This window comes from Netta rufina, assembly GCF_964035555.1.
Source record: "Netta rufina genome assembly, chromosome: 4".
In the NCBI taxonomy this organism is placed as follows: domain Eukaryota; kingdom Metazoa; phylum Chordata; class Aves; order Anseriformes; family Anatidae; genus Netta; species Netta rufina.
Window position 1 is genome coordinate 13598708 of NC_140127.1, and position 23635 is coordinate 13622342.

The following is a 23635-nucleotide window of genomic DNA, read 5'->3' on the forward strand; positions in this document are numbered from 1 at the left end:
TCTCCTTCTCGTGTCTAATGCAATAAATGATAACTAACTCCATTTTAGGCTGCCCTGATGGTCAGGGAGAGAAAATGTTGCCCTGTCCCTATAAACTAATGTGTGTGGAGGAGGGAAATGAGTGCATGTCAGAGGTCTCGACTTTAGGTTTGCTAAAGTCCTTTCTTACTCAGCTCCTCTCCCTTGCAGGCCATGGTGGAGACGGTGAACAACCTCCTGCAGCCACAGGCTCTGAATGCATGGAGGGACCTCAACGCAAGTGAACAGCAGCGAGCAGCCACCAAGTTACTCGACACCGTGGAGGACAGTGCCTTCGTGCTGGCCGATAACCTGCTGAAGACGGACATCGTCCGGGAAAACACCGACAATATCCGTAAGAAGCAGAGCCCATAAATACTGAGAGCAGCCAGAAGGAGAGAAAGGGCTGGGGAGCCTGGTTTCTGTCTTGGCCATACATTAACTGGAGAGCAATCTGTTAGATGTGGCTTGGCATTTTGTCTGGAAGACTTAGAAATCTTTCCAGAAGAGCCTAAAGGAATAAGGCAACTCTCTACCCTTGAAATCCCATGGAAAATGAACACCTAAGCTGCCTTTATTACTCCTGGCTTTAAGTGCAAAATATCTACTAGGGCGATGAGAGCATCGCTTCACAGGGAGATGGTTCACTGTAATGCAATTGTGTTTCATTTCATACAAATTTGTGTCTTTATTTGGCTGATTGTTGATTTTAATTAAAAAACAAGCATGATGGAAAGCACCAGCACTCCCACTGTGCATATGTAAAATGAGAACAACTCTTCTTTCTTTTTCTATGAATACAGATCCTGAGCACTGATAACATTTACAGAAAGTAGCAATCGCCAGTGGCAAAGAAGTAACATTTTCAGATTTTCATTTTAACCATTGTCCTTAATATCCTGAGGTTCTTGTTTACAAGAACTGGTTGTCTTTTGTGTTCCACAGAGAGTAGAATTTATTTGTTTTTTTTTTTAATTAAATTTAAAACTTCTTCAGGGCAGAGATTTAAAAAGAAATAGGAGTCCAAACAGAGTCTAGTGTGAAACACTGTAACTTGATTCCTCTGCTTTCAGGTGGTCTGGAGCACCATTTTGTAACTTCAAAGTATTGCGCAGAGGATTGTTTCAGTAGTGATTTTTCTTACTGTTGGTCTCTTTTGCATACAGAGCTGGAGGTTGCGAGGCTGAGCACAGATGGAAATCTGGAAGATCTGAAGTTTCCCCAGAACCTGGGCCATGGTAGCGCCATTCAGCTGTCAGCAAATACCTTGAAACAAAATGGTCGAAATGGTAGGTCCAGAACCTCTGGCCATGCTGGCTTTCCGAATCAGTCATGCTTAAGGCATTGTTTATGAACAGCTTGTAAACATTGTTTTGTGTTTAACCAATTGTGAGCATAGCATTAATCACTGTGTTAATATTTACATTAATGTTAATGCCAGCTTCCCAAGCCCTTAACTGCATGCTAAGCTGGCTGACAAGGAATGTATTGTTTTGCCGAGTGACTGACACCCTTCAAAAGCATTATGTGCTGGTAAAAATGCACCAGATCCCTAAATGATGTTTCTGTTGGGGCAGTGTGCTGAGTCCAGAAAAGTCCTTTTAACTACTATTGTCTGCAGTGGGAGCCTTTGTACAGGATAAGAGGCTTTTTTGAGTACAGTGGGGCACTCTGCAAGTATCTGAAAAAAGAGGGAAGAAATAATAGTACCAAATATTAGTAATGAGCCAGTGTAGCAGGAAAGGTTGATTAACTGTTAAGAGTCTAAATCTTCAGTGCCTCTCTCTCTGTAGCTTATGAAGCTCTTGATATACCATAAATTAAAGATGATGTTGTACGTGAGCTGTCTTCAAGCTGCCAAGTCATTTATTTCCAGATCAGGAATTTGAACAGACACATTTGTTGATTTCTCCAGCCCCACTGTAGACCAACTTCAGAGTGCCAGGCTTTCTACTAATGGGCCTGACATGCTCCTATTTATGCGTTCCTTTAAAGCCTGTACTTCGTTTGGGTGCTTTACCACTCTGCAAGGAGTGTGCATTCTATGGGGGCTGTCTTTTCAACATTAACCTGTGCATAGGGGGAAAGCACTCTACTACAGACTTTGATCACTGTAGGCAAAGCATAGAATGATAGGACATTATTACAGCCAGACCAGTTGCATTAAAACTGCCAAAATTTCTGACAATTTTTGAGAGAATAATTTGGTCTGGGGGTTCAGAAAGAGAGCTTTGCCATAGAATTCCTTGATGGGATTTGGTACTTTTGTATGTATGATTTAAAGAGGAAAGTTTCATTTAGAGTTGGCGTAAAACCCAAGATGAGTAGCAAAATTGCAGTGGGATGTGTATTTCACTCCACTAGTGGACTTCGGAGTAGATTAAATAAAAAATAAAAAAATAAAATAATAATAATGAAAAAAAAAAAAAAACAGAGAAAGAGAAGTTTTGTTGGCAGCAGGGAAGGGAGAGTCTGTATTTCTGAGCATGATATCAGTGGAGTTCTGGTCAAATCAGGAGACTCACATCAATTTGTACCAGCTTTACACCCACGCAGAGATTGCCAAAGACCTGGGAATAAAATTGTCATAGGATTTAGGTTGGGAAGGGCCCAGCGTCATCAGTGCTTCACCTTCTGCAGAAGCTGGGGTGAAACAAAAGATGCTTCCCCACAACTAATATTTATAAGGCAAACTAATCACATTTGGTTCTTATTTGTAGTCTGTGAAATAATGTGCAAAACTGAAGGCAAACTGGATGGTCTCAGCTTAAAAAAAACGGTTGGTTGTATGTTGTGGGGTTTTTTCTGCAGGCTCCCTGCAGGTGGATTTTTGTGGAAAGAGGAGCTATCAGATTGTCAAATTTCTGCAATTTCTGTTTTATCCTTCATGTGAGATTGGAAGTGTGTTGGAAAGTTTTGGATTTCTTTTCCCAGATTTGACCCCACACTTTCTGAGGTTGTCTTAATGTATTAAAGGACTTTGCACTAGACTAAATTATATTATGCATATATTATATATTATATTATATGGCATCTCCATGGCAGACCGGAATGAAATATGTTTCCCAAACATTGCCAGAGAATAGTGTTATGTCAGATGGGAAATGGGCCACCTGGCCTCTTTCCCTGGAGCCCATTACTCCCACTTATGCCAAAAATAAGCCCACCTTTGCTTCTGCTCTTCTCATCCTTGGACCTCCTCTCGCACCTCATGGTGCTCATTGGAATAGGCATGAGAAGGTGAATTTTCATATGCCACATCTTGGTCCTTTCAACGTTTTCTCAAAAAAAGTTTTAAAGTTGGTTCAGAGAAGAAGTTTGTTGTCTAAAACAAAACCTAGTGCGATGACCTGGATATCGAACTTCTCCCTCCCCTTCTAGGTGAAATCAGGGTGGCCTTTGTGCTGTACAACAACCTGGGCACCTATCTCTCCACGGAGAATGCCAGCATGAAATTAGGAACAGAAGCAATGTCGACTAATCACTCCGTCATTGTCAACTCACCTGTCATCACGGCAGCAATAAACAAAGAGTTCAGCAATAAGGTTTACCTAGCTGATCCCGTGGTGTTTACTGTCAAGCATATCAAGGTGAGTGAGTTTGAAAAGCTTTTTCTTTTTTCTTTTCAATTTCTAAAACAAAGTGCCACAAAAGTTGGCTGATCTGAGGCCCCCAGCAGACCTTGATTAGATTTAGAATTATACTTTTTTTCCTCTGCACTTTGTGTTATTTATGGTGAATGTCTCTTTTACATTGCATTAATAAAAGTAACGAAAGTCTACTTTGAGCTGATGTCCATTGCTCAGTTGCTGACACACGTCATTCTGTAATTAAAAACTAACAATATATTAGAATGGGCCATAATGTTATTTTATCATGGTGGCAGGGGATATTAGAGGAAAGTGGAATTACAGTGAAAGAGGACAGCTAGTCCTATTAGCCAAGCACAGTCATTGCAAAAGTTGATTGCTTAAAGCAATTAATTTCTCTGCTCTGCAATGCAAATGAAGCAATCTGGTTTTTAGAGCTGAATTTAGTCTATGTCTGAAATTAATCAAGAACAAAGAACTAAGTTTGCATTAGCAAACAGAGCAGCAACAACCTAACTTTCTCTGGTGTCGACAAGTAATACTTGACATCTAAGTCATTGCTGATTATTTATCTGAAATTAAAGGGTAAGAGTTACAAAATGCCTCTGGGAAAAAATAAAGAAAGAAAGAAAGCATTTAGAAATCTCTGAAACCCTATCATTTTACTGCATTTACTCATTGCTTCCTTGCAGCAGTCAGAAGAAAATTTCAATCCAAACTGTTCATTCTGGAGCTATACCAAGCGTACAATGACAGGGTATTGGTCCACCCAAGGATGTCGCCTCCTGACAACTAACAAGACACACACCACGTGCTCGTGTAACCACCTAACCAACTTCGCAGTCCTGATGGCACACGTGGAGGTTAAGGTAGGCGTTGCAAATTCACAGGCTGCCAATGGACTGGTCAGAAAAAGTGGCTAATGTAACACAATTTGTGTGTGACCCCCATAAAGGGCAGCTGCTCAGGGAAATTGCTGTGTGATGGCAACTCACACCAACAAATGGTGGGAAATACCTCATGTAAACCTTCTTTCTGCAACATAGTGAAAAAGGAGACAGTCACACCTATGCGAAGGCTGCCCTGAGCTCCTGGCATGGGAAGTTCAGAGCTGCAGAAGACAAGTGAGCAGAATTGGCCATTAGTACCACATCCTTTGCTTTACTGGTCCAGAACATCTCCTGGTAGTGGGACAGGATCAGACAGAGCCTGCCTTGTGGGGTGTGAGTCGGGTGCCCTGCTTGCAGGGCAAATACAATGCTGCAATTATTTGTGAGGTGCATGTGTGGAGACGTTTTTTCCAGCCACCAGCTAAAGATACGTTCTCTGTGTCTCACTATGTGGCAGCAAGCTACACACAAAAAGGAAGCTATTATACCATCCTGTCTGGATTGTCCATCCACCCAAGGCTGGTACATGAGCAGTTAGTTCCTTTGCCTGAATTTAGGTCTGTGGTGTAATGCTGGTTTCTCACATGACTACTCCCACTGGGGCTAATGAAGTTACTCCTGAAAATATGGGATTTTCAGTTGGGATTATTTTCAAGAACAGGATAATGGTTGAGTCAGTCCTCCATGTCCTGAGCTGTCTTGGCACTCTTGAGTGAGACTGAAAACAATCTCACCTGATGTAGAAAGAAGAGAAAGCCCTGATTCCTGAAGGACTTTGTCTTCACGATTTTCTGTATTGTAGTGTCTCCATTTTGTGTGCCTGGCACCACTGCAGAATTCACTGTTTTGAGATAGATCCTGTAGGAGCTTCTGTGCAGGCAGAATATTTCAGAGCCACTTCCATGGCTGCATAACCACAAAAGCTATTATAATTTTAAAAGACCTTTTCTTAAATAGTCTTCCAGTGTCATTCCTTTGTATATTTTTGTTTCACTTAATAATCTGAAGAGGAATGTGAAGAGCTGCAATAAAATATATATTAAAGCACTGTCATGCATGACCAAAGCTCTGCAAAAAAAGAAATGAGAGCCTGGCGGCTCATTTGCCACAACAGCTGGGTCCAGCTGAGAAGGACAGGATGGATCTGCTGCTGCAGAATGACATATTCATTGTATTCTGCAGGATTCACTACCAGTCCAGGAGATGTGTCATCAAATGGCTGTGGCATTATCCTGGGGGTTGTCTGAAGAAATGCCCTATTCAGAGCACATGCTTACAGGATAATGGTATTGAGCAGTCTGAATCCGTTTTTGCCAGTTTCCCACTACTGCTTGAATTTTCACAAGCAATGTATGTTTGTCTGGTTATCGCCTGCCTGGATTGAACAGATATACCTGAGTCACTGAAGTCAGAGGTTGCACCTGGGAAATGCAGATAGCTTTCCACTCCACTGGTGTGAATGAACGTGAGCTGTACTGCACGGTGCAGATACGGGCTAGCACTGAACAGGTCCCTTCCCAAACTTCAAGTAGGTCGGCCTTGTCTGCATGGCATTTCACCTGAAGCACACTAGACTAGTAGTGCTGGTGTTATCTCATCTTGCAGAAAGAGAAAGCAAGACCCTTGCTTGCCCACACTCATCCAGCAGGTTGGAAAGACCTGCAACTGGAAGCTTCCTGAGTGCCAAACCACTGTGCTACCTGCCCAAGGATGTTTTGGGTGTTAGTGAGTGCTCTCCAGATTTTCAGGTCATGTTTTGTCATCTTGCTGAAGCCGAAATATCGTTGACTTAACAGCCTAATTTGCCCCACTTTCTTGACTCTGATACAACCGGACAGCTTCCTGGCATGTCTGTCTTACTGATCATGCCAGCCTCGGGGTGAGGGCAAGTGTTTGCCCTGCAAAGGTCCGTAGCTCTTCCATCCAGCTACTCTGCACCTTGCTCTTCCTCATTGTACCATCTTCCTCCGGTCTGCTGGTGGCAATGGCCTTACAGCTAACTTGAGGCAAATAATGGAAGTAGCATGTATCACATTTCTTATTCTGTTGCGGTGAGTTGACTCTGAGGTGGATGAGGGTGGATGGGGGGAAGGTGTTTTTAGTTTGCTTTCAGTTCCTCACTTCTCTAGCTTGTTAGTAATAGGTGAAAAATTACATTAATCTCCCTGTGCTGAGTCTGTTTTGCCCATGACCATAACTGTTGAGTGACCTCCCTGTCCTTATCTCAATCCTTGAGGCCTTTTCTTCATATTTCCCCCCCCCTTTCCCTTTTAGGAGAGGGAGTGAGAGAGTGGTTGTGGTGGAGCTTAGCTGTCTGGCTGAGTAAAACCACCCCAGGTGGTGGTTTAAAAATAAATGGGGATTGTTGTCATCCATTGACTCACACTCATATCTTGCATGCATACTTTACTGTCTTTTTGTTGCCTTGTGTTTTGTACAAAAAGGCATTCCTTGCCTCAGAGACTTTTTAGTCATCTGTGAGATAGGACAGTCCTTGGGGAAAGGATGCTGCGTGCTAGTGCAGGACCTCACACAGTGGCGTTCTGGTCAGTGGCTAGGGTCCCTAAATGTGACTGGCATATACACAAATAATAGTGTTCTGGAAATTTTGCCACAAAACCAATTTTCTTCTGTAATCAAGGTCTGTAATTTACTGACTTGAGTTTGATGGGTTTTTGGAACCATAGTTTCTTCACTGTAATGAGTATTCTCAAAACCTTACCTACCAGGACTGAGCACCACACGGCATGGCAAGTGGACATCTGAGTCCTGCTCCTTAATCAAAAGGCAGTACCAATCTGACAAGTGTCATTTCTGGTCATGAATGATCTCCCTCCCTGATAGCATGGCAAAAGAGCGTGTTCTCCTGAGGAGACCTCGGTGGCTGCTCTGGGAGCTGCGGGCTGGGGTTTAATTATTAGCAGTGCGTATGTGGCGAGGCGGAGTGGGAAGGTAGCACCGTTGAGCAGGTGATTGATGGCCATCTGGCTCCCAGCGTGACACAGCAATATGTCTTTGTCCAGAGGGGCAGAAAATGACATTGGCTGACCATGGGTGGCAGGGATTTATTGGTATGCATCAAGAGACCAAGTTGCTGGTATCAATTCCAGTCTTAATAGGGCTTCCATCAAGGGGAGGAGATCTTACTTTTGAAGGTGCTTTCTGCCTGTTAAAATAAGTTGGGCTCGGATTTGCTTATGCACCCCAACAGAAAGCCTCCCTGCAGACTTGATTTACATGCACAGTGACTTGGAGGCACCTAGAAGCCCCCCTGGAAGTGACTTTGTTTTGGAAAGCGTGGCCATGGAAAACAGGCACGCCTAGAAAAATCCTACCTTAGATATTCTTCTCCAGGACCAGGACAAATATATTTCAGCAGGGTAAGCAAAAGTGCCCCAACCCAAGGGCCTGTTGTGCACACAGTCAGGGTGTATAGCTGTGGGGAAGAGCAACACACCACAGGTCAGGGTCCTGTATAGCATGGGAAGAGAACAGCATGCATGTAGTGACCTGTGAGCACAACTTTGCCATGCTTCCTCCCAGCAAGGGTTGACCTTATGGGCCCATAGTGGTCCTTGCCCTTTTGGACAATTTTCCTGAGAAAATGGGAACCTCTTGGTGAGAATGTAAGACTTGGAAGCAAATCCCTCTTTTCATCAGCTGGGAAGTGCATTTGGCTCGTTTTATAGGAAGATTATTGCAGTCTCATGGAGATTTTGCTAAATTATGAGATGCATTCAACATGGGTGAGGTCTATGTGAAATATCTATCAATTGTTTGTATCAGTGAGATGATCATTACGATTTTTAAATGCTATAAAAACACAGAGGTTCCCATGCCATGGGAGAAAGCCCATAGTTAAATAAGCCATTCTTCCTATGTAATTGCTGCAGAGTTACTTCTCAGAATTTACAAGCTGTTTTTCATATAAGCTTGCGCTTTGCATCATAATAATTATAGCAGATGCATCTTAAATGTACCATGGGAAAAATATGCAGCCAGAAAACAAGTTCAGAGCTAGTGGGAAAATGCAATTAAAAATCACCCAAAACAGAATAAACAAAGGTACCTTAGGGTTGATAAATGTTGCTTATCAGTGTGTAGTGAATGCCAGAGCTTACTTTTCTTTAAAAATATATATATAAAAATAAATAAAACAAAAAGGGAAAGGGGGAAAAAAAAAAGAAAGGTGTTTTAACTCTAGCAATTAATCTGGAGCTTTCAAATGTTATTCAATACCACACACACATTACATCATGCTAATTATTTGGGGAATGGAAGCATAAGGCAAGCTGGGGAGAGAAAGGAATAAAAATATATGAAGTCTAAATGGAATGCAGTGGTCCATTGCCTAAAGCAATACAGCCATTTCAGATAAAAAGAGCAAGCTAAAGTTATTGCAGTGCTGTCTTATCCATATATTAGCACTTGTGGGATTAAACAGCAGTGAATGAAAGCAGAAGTGGGTGAAGGATTGCAAAAACACTAACTGCAGAATTAAATTACTGAAACCGTTATATGATGAATTTTGCAAGACAAATCATTTTGTACCATCAAAAGTGTTATTTCTCAAAAAAAAAGGTATATTACACGTTGCAATACGTAACTTATTGTAAGGTTATTAAATAAGAACTCTTTTAATTAAGCAGAGAAGTTATTAAATCTGCTCGTCTTGAATGAGATTTTAAAATTCCAGGTACAGCAGTATTTGAGTTTGCGTTAGGAATAGAAATCGGTGACACCGATGAACTCCAAGAATAAGATGTAAAAGGCACAGTCAGTTATATATTGCGTACTGCTGTTGCTATGAATGTTTTACCTACAAAATGATGTTAGCATTTGCTTAGCCTCTCTTGGAAAACTACCCAAACCTTGCTGTTAAGAATATCTAGCGTGCTCTCTGACTGCCCTGCCATGAATCACAGAAATTATCTGTGGTGAACCTATCAGGTCAAGTAATCTATGCCTACAGGGTCGATTCAGAGTGGTAACCAGTGGCAACCCTTGAGCTTTTTGTCTAGGTAGGCGAGTAAATCACTGCAGGGAGTTCCTTGAGTTCCCCACCCTCAGTTTAACACGCACTTCTTGAACTGAGCTGCAGCTCTGTCTTGCTAGTCCCAGTTCTGCCAGTTGGACTTGCTTGCTGGTCAGCATCTGGGCATTCCCTGAGGTACTGACACAGATCTGCTCAGGTAACTTTGGGGTGTCTAGCCTGAAAAAAAAAAAGTAGAGTCTGGCTTCAAAAAGATCTTGGCTGAACCGTGGAATCTGCTTCGTACTGAATTTGCAGTTTCTGAGCTCTGCACTTTCAGGTGCCAGAAATTTGAGCACACAGAAGCTTATCAGCCGTGGCTTCCTTTCCCACCAGTCCAGTGAGTATTTATTTACTTAGGATCGTCCTTCTTGGCTCTCTGACGTGTGAGCTGTGGCTAGACCCTCGGTAAGGAACTGTGTCGCAGAGTGGGGGCTGCATCACCCCTCTGTTGTAAAATTCACCATTGAAATAGCTCCTGTTCACGAGCACTAAGCCTTGCCCTATTTATTGCCTCCACCTTCCTTTCTCACTAAGTGTAAGGTTCAGGGCAAGCTCCCCCTTGGTCAGATTTTAGGCTGTGAAAGACAGGCTAAATGTGCCTGTCTTTCTTTCTCTTTGATCTTTATCCCTCCAGTCCAATTCATCCTACCATCCCCTAAATAAAGTCCTTAAGTTAGGGAGATTGTTGCGCCTTGATCATATTTAGGCTGAATTTTTCAGGCTCGCTGTGTCTTAACCACTTGGATTGCTCTTTGGCAACCAGTTCGAGTCACATTTTTGAAAGAGGTGAATGAGGTGAATAAAGACAGGGAAAGATTATGCTTTGGCTCTTACAAGAATAAGCCGGATGAGGTGGTGGATGAGAGGACACACAGCTTGTGCTGTTCGTTAGCTTAGAAAGTGTAGCTGAGTGCCTGAGGACTGAAGGGAAGGTCATGGTGTGGCACAGCCACATCCCAGCTGTCTCCTGGAGCCGGGCTGGGTAAGGCCATCAGTGTGTGACAGCAGAAGCTGCCGGTGCTGTGACCAGATTTTGCTGGGAATTCAAGCTAACGAGCCAGCAGCTTGGCTGGCTAGACATCTGCAGTGTGAGCTTGGCACCGCTGCCGTAGCTCATTTCTTGGGCTAGAGCTGCCTTATGAGTAAGCAAAGCTGTGCTGCTTTACTAACTCCAGCCAGCATGGGAGAGGGCCAGGACATTGCGATCACCGGCCCGAGCCACTTCACACAGCCCATGCTTCGCTGCATCACACAACGGAGTCTCCTTGCCACAGGGAAGGTGCAGCAGTGCCAGCAAATGAGACGGAAACCCCCAGCTCTTTCCACACCCTACATCCACAGCGTGGTCTGTAATGCATGGTGAGGTGAGGTCTGCACCCATTTAGCTGTCTGTATTTCAAGCCTTATTTCAAACGGCCGCAGTCAGGAGTCAGTGACACTGCACAGGGGCTTCAGGTGGCCATGAAGTTCTTCTGTTCCTGGGTTAGGTCCTGGCAGTGCCTGTGACAGCAGGACAGAGACGTGCTGCCTCTGCAGAGTACGGAGCGGGTGCTGTGTCCCTGTGGAGCAGAGGGACAGAAAGGAGGGGCAGGATGGGTGCTGGAGCAGTGGGATCCCTCCAGCTCGTGTCCTGCATAGCCATGGAGAGGGGAAAGCCCCCTTGAAACCTCTTGTGCCTGCATACCCATGGCAAGTGGTGCCATCAGGCAGCACAGACGTGCCCCAGGAACCCTTGGGGTTTCCTCCCGGTCTGTGTAGCCCAGCTGACACTTCTGGCGTATCTACAAAACCATTTGCTTGTAAAGTCAGTCCTTCGTGCTTAGCCACGAAGCATTACAGCGAAGCTGTAGCAGTAATCCTCTCTTGACACCAGCGATGGGGAAAAAGGGCAGAGGGAGCCCACGCGGCTCTGGAGAGCTACAAATCTGAGGAGCAGCATTAGCAACGTGCAGGAGTTCAGATCTGTCCCACTTGGGCCTCTGCCCAGCCCTGCTCTGCCAGCTCCTGCTGGGCACCAAGGAGTCGTATCTGAGCAAGTCAGTGACACTGTGTTTTTATTTACCGCTTGCTTATTCCTCCACCCCCAAACATATTACTCTTTCCTTTCCTGAAGGGACAGATTAGGCAAAGGAATGTGTCCTTTGCTGCTGGCAGCTCAGTTTGGCTGCTGTTTTCTTCTACTGATGTTTTTAATAAGGGAGGAAATGGCTGTTCATCTCGGGGAGAGCCAGTCTGTCATAAGCCGACGTTCCCTGGGATTTGTTTTTATTAGCTCAGCTCTGGTGTGCAGGCACTGCCAGAGCTGCTCATTGATTTCGCAGCCCGGATAATATCTCGGCTGCCTGCTCACCCTGTTGCGGTGGCTACCACAGCGCTCCTGCAACTCCTCCTGCAAAGCTTCCCATCACAGCTCCCTTCTTCCAGCGCTCTCGGCTCCTCTGGAGCAAAAGCAGGGCTTTCTTCCAAAGCCAGGGAGCTCTTCCTACGCTGAGATTTTGGGTCAGGCTCATGCCCAAATTGCAGATGTAAAACTTAATTAATTGAGAAACCCTTTGACTGAAGTGGATTATTTTATTTCTGTTTTTACAATGCTCCTGCAAACTTTGCTGCTGGCTTTTAAGCCTGCCCTGCAGTTACGGAATTCAAAGGAATAAATCCACCTGGGAGGTTTCTCACAGTTTACTTACAAAGCTGCTCCTAGGCTGAAAATAATCCGTGTGTCAACTTATCTTTAAAGTTAGCATCCTTTTAGCAGTAACAAAACTCAGTGGCTTGCATGGTGGGTCGTGTAGCACCAGTCTTGAAAGTCATGACGTGTTCAGGCAAGTTGGTGTTTGATTGATAACTATCAGAGAATTGTCCCTCGTCCTGACATCTGTCATATCCCATGGGCTCTTCTGGTTGCCGAGGTCCTCAGGAGGTTATTGAGAAGCACAAGTTGACTGTTACCAGCACACCAATGTTTCCAGGTGCATTTCACGTGCTTTAGGGACCTCAGGGCTTGCAGAGTTGTGGAAGGATGTTATTAGTGCCTATATCAAAGCTATTCTGTCCTTGGTCAGGGAATGCTTGAACAGTGCTGGGCAGGAGCAGGGGAAAGAGAAGAATTTGTTGTTGGGTGGGTCTCTGTGGTCAGGGTAATGGGCTCAGACATGATGCAGGTACAAAACCGGTGCTTCTCCAGTCCTCATTGCCCTAGGGATTCTGCCGTGGCACCCAAAATTGGTCATCCCAAACGAGATGGAGCACACCTAGCCTTTGAAATCTGTCCCACTTCTTCTCTTGGACTTTACAAGAATAGCTGCAAAATCTTTTTATTTATTTATTTATTTATTTATTTTTGCCCTGAGGAGTTTTTAAATTGCTCTTGTTCCCAGTTTATTGTTATTATTCCTCCTTGTTTGTTCTTCTGCGAGTTTGTGGAGGTTGGGGAGGAGGTTGTAATTATGGAGAAGTTGTTTTCATGGTCGTTTCGCAGTACTCCAGGGATGGGTGTGATGTACATAGAAACAGTATTAACGTAGCGATTAATATTAAAAAGAAGAGCAGTAAGAGTGATAGCAGTAACACAGGAATGAAGTTGGCCTTCCTTGCTAAGTAGGGCGAGCATCGTGGGCAAGCAGCCCCTCCCTGGGGTTCATGCTCTGTATGGGTAGCAGGATTCCTTTCCAGAAGCAAATCCACTCGTAATCCTGCATTGTGTTTTTGTGTCAGTAGAGCAGTGATTTCTTGATAGAAGTGCAGGAGCTGAGACCTTGTGAGGTTTGCTTCATGCAGAGGAAGATGCTCTGAGAGTGCTCCTTGTGCCAGGCTAGTTTTGTCTTGGAATATGCGAGGCTGTGCTGTTGGCCTTGTGTCACTCAGTCTTCCAGATCCGTGTGGTTGCCTTTTCCTTATATCCACCCACCTACCAGTCCCAGAGCCTTCTGTCACTTCTGCCTAGCAGGTCCATCCAACCAGGTGAGCTGGCACGATTGCTCAGGGAGATGTTATCTTGCTATTCCCCGGCAGCCTCCGATGAAAGAAAGAGTGATTCACGAGACACGATGTTTGCATTCACATTTTTTTGCTCTGAGTTAAGAGGGCTGGATGAGCTGGAACAGCACCGAGGTAAAGCAACGCGCAGCCACCAGGAAAATGATGTGCACTTCATCTCCTTGTTTTTCTGGGTGCTGCTGAAGTAGCTGGATGTAATAGGCATTGCTATCATGGTCTGCAAGAAGCACGTGAGAATTTCTTGCCTCTCTATTGTACTCGAGACAACCCCTTCGGGGAGTCTTCCTGGAAAGAAAACTTCCATCATGGAAGAGACGGAGGGGAAAGTCGCTCCCCTCCTTTCATTATCATTTGATGCCTATCACTCACGCTGATAAAGCCAAAGAGCTGAAAGGTTTGAGTTGCTGCTCACGGGTGCTGACATAGCAGAGTGTATATCAGGAAAGGCCTGACATTTGATGTGGCTTTATCATTGGCAGGCAGGCAAAGAAAATGGATAAATTAATCACCTTTTCCCTCCATCTGTCATAGGCTTTTATCCTACAGGGAGGAAAATGTTTCCAGTTTGTCCTGGCTTTTTTGAAGTGTGACACTATTGTATTTGCCAGCCTATATAATGCCGAAGTCATCAAAATGCCAGAAGTGGGGAGAATGTGAATAGCATTTACAACACAAGCTGGTGGACCACAAAGCTGGGTTTCGAGGCTCTCAGGTCTTGTTGAAAAGGCCCTGGAGATTTCCAGGCAATCTTTCCCTCAGCTCATTGACTCTAACCACTTAGCCCCGAGCAGCCTCCTTGGAACTCACCATATATTTCTCATTTCTTATTTACATTTTACTAAGTAACGATATCTCTAATTTCACCGCATCTGGTGGAAACCTGTGGAGTCACTGGTGACTTTTATGGCCTTAGTAAGGTGGTGGAATACCCTTGGTGTTAGGGTCTCAGCAACCCTTCCTTTTTTTGGGAAGTAAATGCAGCGCAAGCCCAGGAGCAATCCAGAGATTTTTTGGCAGAGATAATCAGCAGAGAGTCCAGAGGTTTATCAGCAGAACCTGCAGCTCTTTGCAAAACTTTGCTGCTGGGTTGCCCAACTCGTCCACTGCATGGACACGTTTGCATGGTTTGGGATAAATCCGTGTTACAGTTTCAGCGCAGGGAACTTTCCAGACCATCTTCAAATTGCTGTTCTGTTTCAATTTAAAACAAAATTAATGTGATGAAAATTAAAATTAATTAAAAAAAAATGAAAAAAGTGAAAATTAAAAGTGATGTCTTTTCTTCTGGGTAGTGTTCCAGGGTTCAGTCGGACTTCCCAGGAGTTTTAAAATACAGGGTTTCAAAATTCCCTTCTCTTTCCCAAGTGAAAAGAAAGACAAGACATTTAAGCGATCTTTTTCTGTCCAAACCCTTCAAGCTCCTATACCTCTGTGGATGTTTAAAGAGAGTCTTTTTTCACTGTTGGTAAATGGCTGTAACCGACTCGTGGTTTTCATCTCCACAATGTCATTCATATGAAACATTTTTACACCTAATCAAAGTGTGTGATGGTTCTTTAGACACTGTGTCCTCTTGTTTGCCATGTTTTTATGAAAAATGGAGCTCGTCCTAAATCCAAAACACAGCACCATACCAGCTGATAGGAAGGCAATTAACTCTATCCTAGCCAAAACTAGTCCCTTGTGCCACAGCTTGGTGACTGGATAAAAATATTTGGGGCAGTGTCTCAGACAACCTCACTCTTTGCCTGGGATGAATTAGAAATCATACAGCATGTGACTGATCTTTTTTTGCTGTTGTTTGTTTTATCTCCAGCACAGCGATGCAGTACATGACCTGCTCCTGGACTTTATCACGTGGGTTGGCATCCTGCTGTCACTCGTCTGCCTCCTGATCTGCATCTTCACCTTCTGCTTCTTCCGTGGGCTGCAGAGTGACCGCAACACGATTCACAAGAACTTGTGCATCAGCCTCTTTGTAGCAGAACTCCTCTTCCTCATTGGCATCAACCGGACTGACCAGCCGGTAAGAGGCCAAGCACGTTGTGCTCCCACTGCAGGAGGGAGCAGAAAGTGCTCTCTCACCTCTGCATATAGGATGTTTGGTCATGGAGTGGGATATATTCCAGTGCTGCCTTAATCTCATGCATGAGTCCTTGCAGGGTGAGGTTGTTAATTGGAAATCAGATCTTAATTACCAAAAGAAGACCAAGATGCTTGCTAGTATTAGCTGTCTTGAGATTTCTTCCTGGATGAGTGGGAAAAGTTATTCCCTAAATGATGCCTTTCTGCATCTGTTTAATTCTAGAAAGCATGTTGCTGTTCAGTTTTTGAAAAGAAAAGGCCTTCTTCGTAGAACTGGAATGGATTTTTCACAGTCTTTCCAGCTTTTCAAATCCCTTTGCCTAGCTCCCTTCCTCTCACTATAACTGCTTTTTTGGGAAGCCCCTGGTGCACATCCGACTGTGTCCTCAGCACCCAAGGATATTCACAAGGCATGTTGACATTCGGAAAGTCACCCAGGCAAAAATAGTCGATGGGGAGAATTTGGAAGCAGAAACACAGCCTTTGTGAATTTACAGACAAAACCCCAGTGTGTTGGGGCGGTTATGATCTAGTCTGCATGCTTCTGCACATGTATGCATGCATTCATGACTCTGTCTGTCAACACACACACCAGTCTGAAAGGTAAATATATGTATACACACATGCACGCTCCCTGGAGACACACTGGAAGCTGAGGGTCTGACTCAGAGATCACAGGAACGATGGAAAAGGTCTGCACTCATTTCAGAGGCTGTATGCACTTTGTACATAATGTGTGTGTATGTGTTTAATCAACAGGTTATAAAAATGTGCTTATGCTACACACATCTTTATATGTTTATATGCCAGATTACGTACATACCTCCTTTTGTGTATTTGAATATGGTTTGTATGCACAGATGTGTCACTCTGGAAATAGTTCTTATACATTTCCCAAGTGAAAAAAAAAAAGTTCTTACTTTGGAGATGAACTCCCTCATTCTTATGAAACTTCCCAGCCTGTCTGCATGTAATCTTGACTGTTGCCTTAAGTTAGCATAGCACAAACACCTTCTCTTGCTCTTTTAAACTCGTCTGCAGATTGCCTGTGCTGTCTTTGCTGCCCTCCTGCACTTCTTCTTCCTGGCGGCTTTCACCTGGATGTTCCTGGAGGGGGTGCAGCTCTACATCATGCTGGTGGAGGTTTTTGAGAGTGAACACTCCCGGAGGAAGTACTTCTATTTGGTCGGCTACGGCATGCCTGCACTGATCGTGGCTGTGTCAGCAGCAGTGGACTACCGGAGCTATGGCACGGACAAAGTGTGAGTGGGGCATGGCATTGCTTGGATTTGGGCCGGAGGATGGGAGAGGGGAGGGCAAAGGGAAGCCAAAAGGCTGGAGACCCAGCAGGTGAAAGCTGCTTGTGCAGGCAGCGCTCAGCTGGGAGGCATAGCTCTGTGCCTCCCAGTGTAGTCCATGATCATGGACTGTTCCCCACCATGAAGAGATTCACAAAGGTGTTTTCTGGGAAAGTCTGATGGGGAAAATTTTGCCACGTCATTTCATAATATCAGCAGAGGTGGCTGTCCCAAGTCTCTGCCCAGACAACCCAAGTCTCAGTTTGGTCCTGTATCAGCAAGGTCATCCTTTTTCTCTAACCAAAGAGTATTTCTCACTTAGATGATGAGATGTTGCTTTCTTCTTCTTTTTCAGTGTTCTATCAAATTATTTTGCTTGGAGGCTCAGCTAGGTGGTGACTGTAGGGTACATTACCCTCTTTGCAAATCGGAACAGCTACATCACTTACCATTATGAATATTCTTAAATGTCTTCAGTATTGCTGAAGCTGGTATCAAAGCACAATTTAGATGCTCAGCAACACCGTCTAATAGAAAACAAAAGAAAAATTGAGCCTTTGATTTCTTTGCCAGCTTTGTTACAATAGCGCTAACAATGTATTTTTATTGATGTTATTTTATTTTATTTGTTGCTTTCCCTTGTCAAGCTGCCTTTCCTTTGTCATTTTAACTCAGTTAAAAGCTCGGTCTGAAGGCACAAGTAGCAATGAGCCAGTGGCGTTTTTGAAAGCTCTTTTTTAGCATAGGTTGGGTCAGGCCATGGCAGTAGTTGATATTTTGTTAAATCTAACTGCAGAATTTTTGCCTGCAAACCTTATTGCCATATATGAACCCAATTCCTTGCAGAAGCAAACCTGTAGTGCAGTGGAGCTGCTCACAATCCAGTACTGTGCCAACAGGTAGGGGCGATCCCAGCTGGATATTTGCATCGTGTTTCTCCCATGAGTGGGAGAATAGCAACCTAAGTTTGTGTATGTCATACTTGGTGGAAAGGAAATGGCCCACACAGGATGAGGGCAAGAGGGAGTAAGTTTTCATGGAGCTCTACCAATTTATCTCAGGTAGCATATCCTATTTTGACAGGCCTATGGGTTAGAGAAAAAACAGCAGAACATCCAATTGCAGTTTCTGGAATTCGTGCAGTGGGTGAGAGTGTTTCCATCAGTTGATTCCTGCTTTTTTGCCTCTTCTGTTCCCATCCTGTTGCGAGGGATATATAATCGGGCAATAGGTCAGGTATTGAAACGTTCTGCCTCAATAGTCTGTTTGTCCCTTCAGGCAAATTTGTTCCTGCTGTGGTGTTTCTACTGGGGACACATTAGGGCTGAAGGCCATGAGTCCGGACCCCTGGAAGGCCAGCTGAGATGCTCTTTTGCATCTGCCATTGCTGGAGCTGCATCTCCACCAGTCTTTTTGGCAGCCTGGTTGTTTAGTGCCCTCAGGGAGTAACTTGGATGACGAGGCACAGGCTTACTTTCCTGGCTGCCTCCCACGCTGTTCACCCCGTGATTTCTGTTGCAGGAGTTAAGCACCACAGCAATCCTTTTGCATACTTCCCCAATGCTTTGTGCTGTGCACCAAGAAAACCCATCACAGCAGCTGGTTTTTGATAAAAAGTTGCACTGAACACATTGTTTTACAGTGCTCTGTCACTGTTGGGTATTGAAAATTTCTTGCAGGTAGAGGAATTCCCCAAGCCCAGGGTATCACTTTGGACATGAGACAACAGTGCTGCATCAGAGTTTGGTTGATTTGCATCTCTCCCATCTTCTCAAAGTCTGTCTGGGTGTTTGGCAGGGACAAACCACATACAAATGTAAGGTGGGACAGGTACCTGCATGCAGGTAACACATGGCACCTAACCATGGCACCCATAAAGCACCATGGCAGCTTTGCACTGCTGCAACATTTCCACTCCTATAAGTGTGTATAAGTTCCTTTCTGAAGCACAGCAAAATAAACATGTTCCGTGGAAGATGCTGCCTTTTCCCAGCCCAAATATTTCCATACGTAGGTGGTACAAGCAGAAAGTTGAGCTGAAATTCACTGGAGGTGAACGACAAAACTTTGCTGTCTTTGTGTTGATGAGGCAGCAGTCATATGCCTCTGTCAGTAAAAGCTCTCTCCCTCCCCACAGCATAAAGTAGTATTTTTAATGACTAAACATGTATATACAATATTTTGCAAATAAATATTTACAGAGATTTGTAGAGCCTAAAATATTTATTTATAATCTCTAATTCGAGAGCGCACAATTTTATCACGTTCTCATACTGGAAAACTAAAAAACATACAATATGTTTTGTATAACTATCATGCTCCATCTGGTTGATGGATGATGATGTATTTTTCTGTGTAATGTTATTAGAAGGGTAGAACTGATTAGAATTTGTAGTGAACTATATGCCAGGCATACATAATTTGATTGCAAGAAGTTGCTTGGTTTTGCCGGGTTTTGTAAAACATCCTCTGGAATATATTACTTGCCTCCCTCCATTATTTATTGCATTTGTTTAAGCAGGACTTACAGAGCTGTTAGTGTTATTTGTTTCTTGCCTGGCATTTGGTGCCACCCTTCATACATATCAGAAGGATTTGCTTAGACACCCCATGTAGGGTTTCTTGATTTCATTTTCCTTTCTAAATCCAACCCTCGTGCCCACATTATGTAGTCAAAAACAGACAAATACAGTCAAAAACAGTTCCTCTTTCTGTTTCTTTGCTCATCTGTTAGTGCTTGTGATTTTCCACCGCGGTGTTCATATTGATATTTTGGAGTAGCTGCCTAGTAAAGATACTGTCTTATGGTTAATTATTCCAAAAATTGGCATTGATTCTTTCCCTTTTGTTATTGTTTGTTTAAGAGCAGTTCAAATCACCCAGAGCAGAAGATTTAGGGCTAATTAGTTCGATGCTATAACCAGGCAGTAGCACAGCGATTACATTAAAAGACCATCCCATTCAGGTCAGTTGGGAATATTCATGTGAGCAAGCAGAGCCGTGCTTGCCCTTTCGCCCAAATTCATCAGAAATGTTGCATCTCACCTCGTTCTGGCTGTCATTTCTAAAGTAAATGTGAAAAGCAGGTAAGCCCCACTGCAGACACTGAGGTCAGGAGACCGCAGGTGATTCTGGCAGTGCTCACATGAACCTCCAAGTGGACATTTCTTACAGACCAGGTCTTTTCAGCAGCATGAGAAAACCTGAGGGCTCAAAAATAACTGGAAGCAAGCATCATGATCTGAAGGCTGTAACAAATCAGCTGCAGAGTCTTAAATGGCCACATCTCAAGTTTTGCTGCAAAAAAAAATATGACATCAGGATTGCAGTTTTAAAAACTGCACTTGCTTTGTCCTGTGTGTTAACCGAATCCATTTATCTCCTGTCCACATCTGATGTAGTGGGCAGTGCTGCAAAATGCAGAGGGAAAATCCTATTTGCAGTTGTTGTTGTTTTGTGAAAATAACTTGTGTTTAAAATTCAGTAAAAACCTGGATTAAGACTTTGGCAGCCTCTCCCTGTGAGAAGACCTGCTCAAGAAGCAGGCCGTCCAAAACTGACAGTCAGAAGCGACTCCATATCACATACTGCCCTGGGTTTTATATCAATGCCTATTACAAATCTCAGAGGAGAGCAGCTATGCTTTGAATGGCTCAATATATTTTACGAAACGTACTTGTAGGTATATTCATCTACTGGTGATCAAATTCATCGTGCCAGGAATCTCTCTATTGTTTCTCTCCCTCCCCTCCTTGGTATGCTATAAAGCAGGATATACGTGGCAAGAAATCCAGCTGTCATAAAGCAAAATGAAAGCCTGGTGTACACACACAGCCTCCAACTCCATCAGCCAGCTGCCGACATCACTTGCATGTTAATGCTGCTGGGAAAGAGCTCCTACCAACGCGGTGCTTCTTGGATGGCCCCATGAACTTGTTTTATTTTCAGCGCTTGTGCTGGGTATTTGGCGGAGGAAGCGTGAGCAATGGGGATGCTGGAGAACAAATATTGCACCCCTGAAAGGCACGGCTTGTTCATACAGATCCCATTACCACACACAGCCACGGAGGCTGTATGGCCGTGTGAAACGAACTGCTGAACTCCCATGAACAACATGATATGTTAGGGCTCTCCGCGTTTTATGGTCCGATGGCAGCTAATGATTGTTTATTGGTTATATTTAATACACACCGGGGATAGTTTAGTGTTTGATTTCTCTTCATGCAGAAAATCGAGCAAACTCTTTGTAGTCTTTATTGCTTCGAAAAAGCTGGAGGTGAGTAGAGCGACTTGTCATTGTGGAAAAGGAGGAAATTAAAAAGGAAAGGAGAGCAGCTCCACTGAACCCATTACAGGCACAGCGCTGCCTATGCTGGTGTGCCTCTTCCTAACGGTAATGGGCTCTGGAGCAGCGCTCCCCATCCGCGGATGTGCAGATAATCTGCTCTGCATTGTGCTGAGCCCTGAAGCAGCTCGTTTGCTTAATGGCAGCGGAGCACAAACTTGTAATAAGCAAGTCCGTGCTCACAGTGCAGCTGTGCATGGGGGTCAGAAGTAACTTCGGCAGCCCAAGATTAGCAACTTTTTGGAAGTGAGTTGCCTGATTGCTTCCTTGTTTCAAGGAGCTCATTTATGCAGCTCATTGTGCGCGTGGTTTTGTCTTTAAGGGAAGAAAAGCTCAGTGTGGTACTTGTCTGATTAGCAATTTACATCTCTGCAACAGAATTGGCAGGACGCCTGTGTTTTGATGTTTTGTTCTTAATTTGCATTTTTAATGAGGTGGGACTTAAATGGGTTCAGAGTTGCACCGCTCGCCGATGACCACGGAAAGCCTGGCTTTTCAAAATCCCCGTGTGGATTAGATGCAACTCTGCAGCTTTCAGTTCAGTCGCCCAGCACTGCCTGTCACACAAGGTTTCATAGAAAGTCAATTTTTCTATTCAGACAAATAAAAAAAAATCGCATCGCCTTCCTTAAAGCGTGCAGAGAGGCGAGAAAGCCCTTTCTGCTTTTTTTTCTTTTTTGCAAGCTGTGTTCTCATCCTTGCTCAGATGAATCTGCCTCTCAGGGGATGGGGACCATTCTGCTCGGTGTCTGCCCCACGTGGCTGGAGAGCAGGACCTTGGCATGCCAGCATAATGGATCCCTGACCTGCCTTCTCGGCTGCTTGCCATCCCTGGGACCCCTCCATCGTCACTGCATTGCGCTGAGTAACCACAGGGACCACTTTTTAGGGGAAAACAAGAAATTTAATTTGGCTAGCAGGGAAGGAACCAGTTGCCTCACACTTCTGTGCTCCGCCTGGCACAGCTTTTCCCTCATCTTGTTGTATTTCAGTCCTGGGATCCATGGAGAATCCAGGAGCTGGGATCTGGGATCCCTCCCAGAGGCGAGGCAGGACTTGGGTGTAGGCAAATAGGTGCAGGTTTTCCCCGTGTCCCAATCTATTTGTGAGCAAACCCAGCTGGATCAGCTGTGACCTCGTGGCTAGCCAATGTGTTTTAAGGGATGGAGAGAGGTTTTATGCCTTTCGTCCTCTGTTGGCTTTCTGAGAAGTGTCTTGCACTTCATGCTGAAGGAAAACTGAGTGGTTGGGCAATTGCAATGCATCGTGCTTCCAACCAAGGATTTTGTGCATGATAAATTTGCAAAAAGGTTCAAAATATTGGCATTAAAAAGAAAAAAAAAAAAAAGAAACATCACTGGGTCCTCTTTGACCCAGCACTCGTATCAGTGGGAAGAAGTTGTGGGGCTGCCTATTTCCCAGTTCATGTTTGGCAGCCAAGGCATAAGCACTATAAGCACTAGGTAATTTTTGTTTCCCTGTGGGATGGGGTAGGTATTAAGACTTAAATGTCCCATAATGCGTGAGCTGCTGCTATGCAAACATCTTTTTTCGTGGCAGGGGGACTCTTTACAGGTACTTCATTATCCCTGAAACCTCTATTCCTCTGTCAAATCTAGTTGCAATTGGCTGACATTTCAGGCGTTGTTATGGGTGATGCACAGATGTCATGATCACATAAACCCTTTCCTATAGGAAATCAGGCTGAAATACTTCAGAGTCACTCGTGTTGCTCCATCACCAGCTGCATCTAAATCACCTTGAACTTCAGCAGCCGTGGAGGAAACAAGATTTCCGTGCAGTCGCTCTGAAGGCCCCTCTGCTTGCCGCTCGCATCACGATTTGGATGCAGCCACATTAGGATTTTTGATGAACAGCTGCGGAGTCGGTTCGGGAGTGGTGTCGTGGAAGTGACTGTATTTTAATTTGTGATAAATACGGGCATGATTGTAAACATTGATACTTCTTTAAGGCTGCGGAGACCCAAAGTGTGTATAGTCAGGGAGGGAAATGGGAGCCTTTATCTACATCCTTGAATTTATTCATATCTTGACTTTTCGCAGCCATTGAGGCTCAGGGCATGTTTTATTCTCTCAGCAGAAGACTCGTGTTGATCTCTGCTGTGGGGCTGCTGGCACAAACCTTTCTGCTTGTTTCAAAGTCCATTGGAAGGGAAAAAAATGCAGCACATGCACTGGAGCTGTCATTTGTGAGAATCGCTGTCTCTTCCACCATGATAAATTCCCATACACAGTTCCTGTCGCTTATCTAATTACGAAATTTCGTTGGACGTTTAGTGTAAGAGTGTTTTTACGCTTTCTTAGTCCTTGGCGTATAAATGGAGCTGTGATTTGCAGCGTCGCAAACACGACAAGATA

At 44.3% G+C, this 23635-nt stretch overlaps 1 protein-coding gene across 17 annotated transcripts in view; it reads left to right on the plus strand.

The window, feature by feature from the left end:
- Window positions 1–23635, plus strand: part of ADGRL3 (adhesion G protein-coupled receptor L3) — a gene marked incomplete at both ends in the record, with an annotated part of 315376 nt that overhangs the window by 243053 nt on the left and 48688 nt on the right. For 16 of the 17 annotated variants that reach the window (XM_084285913.1, XM_084285908.1, XM_084285910.1 and 13 more), the window contains 6 exons: window positions 190–373; window positions 1185–1307; window positions 3400–3608; window positions 4301–4477; window positions 15346–15555; window positions 16656–16876. In XM_084285913.1, the coding sequence (XP_084142039.1) occupies window positions 190–373; window positions 1185–1307; window positions 3400–3608; window positions 4301–4477; window positions 15346–15555; window positions 16656–16876 (1124 nt within the window). The remainder of the gene's footprint in view (window positions 1–189; window positions 374–1184; window positions 1308–3399; window positions 3609–4300; window positions 4478–15345; window positions 15556–16655; window positions 16877–23635) is intronic. The other variant, XM_084285901.1, reaches the window with a different exon arrangement.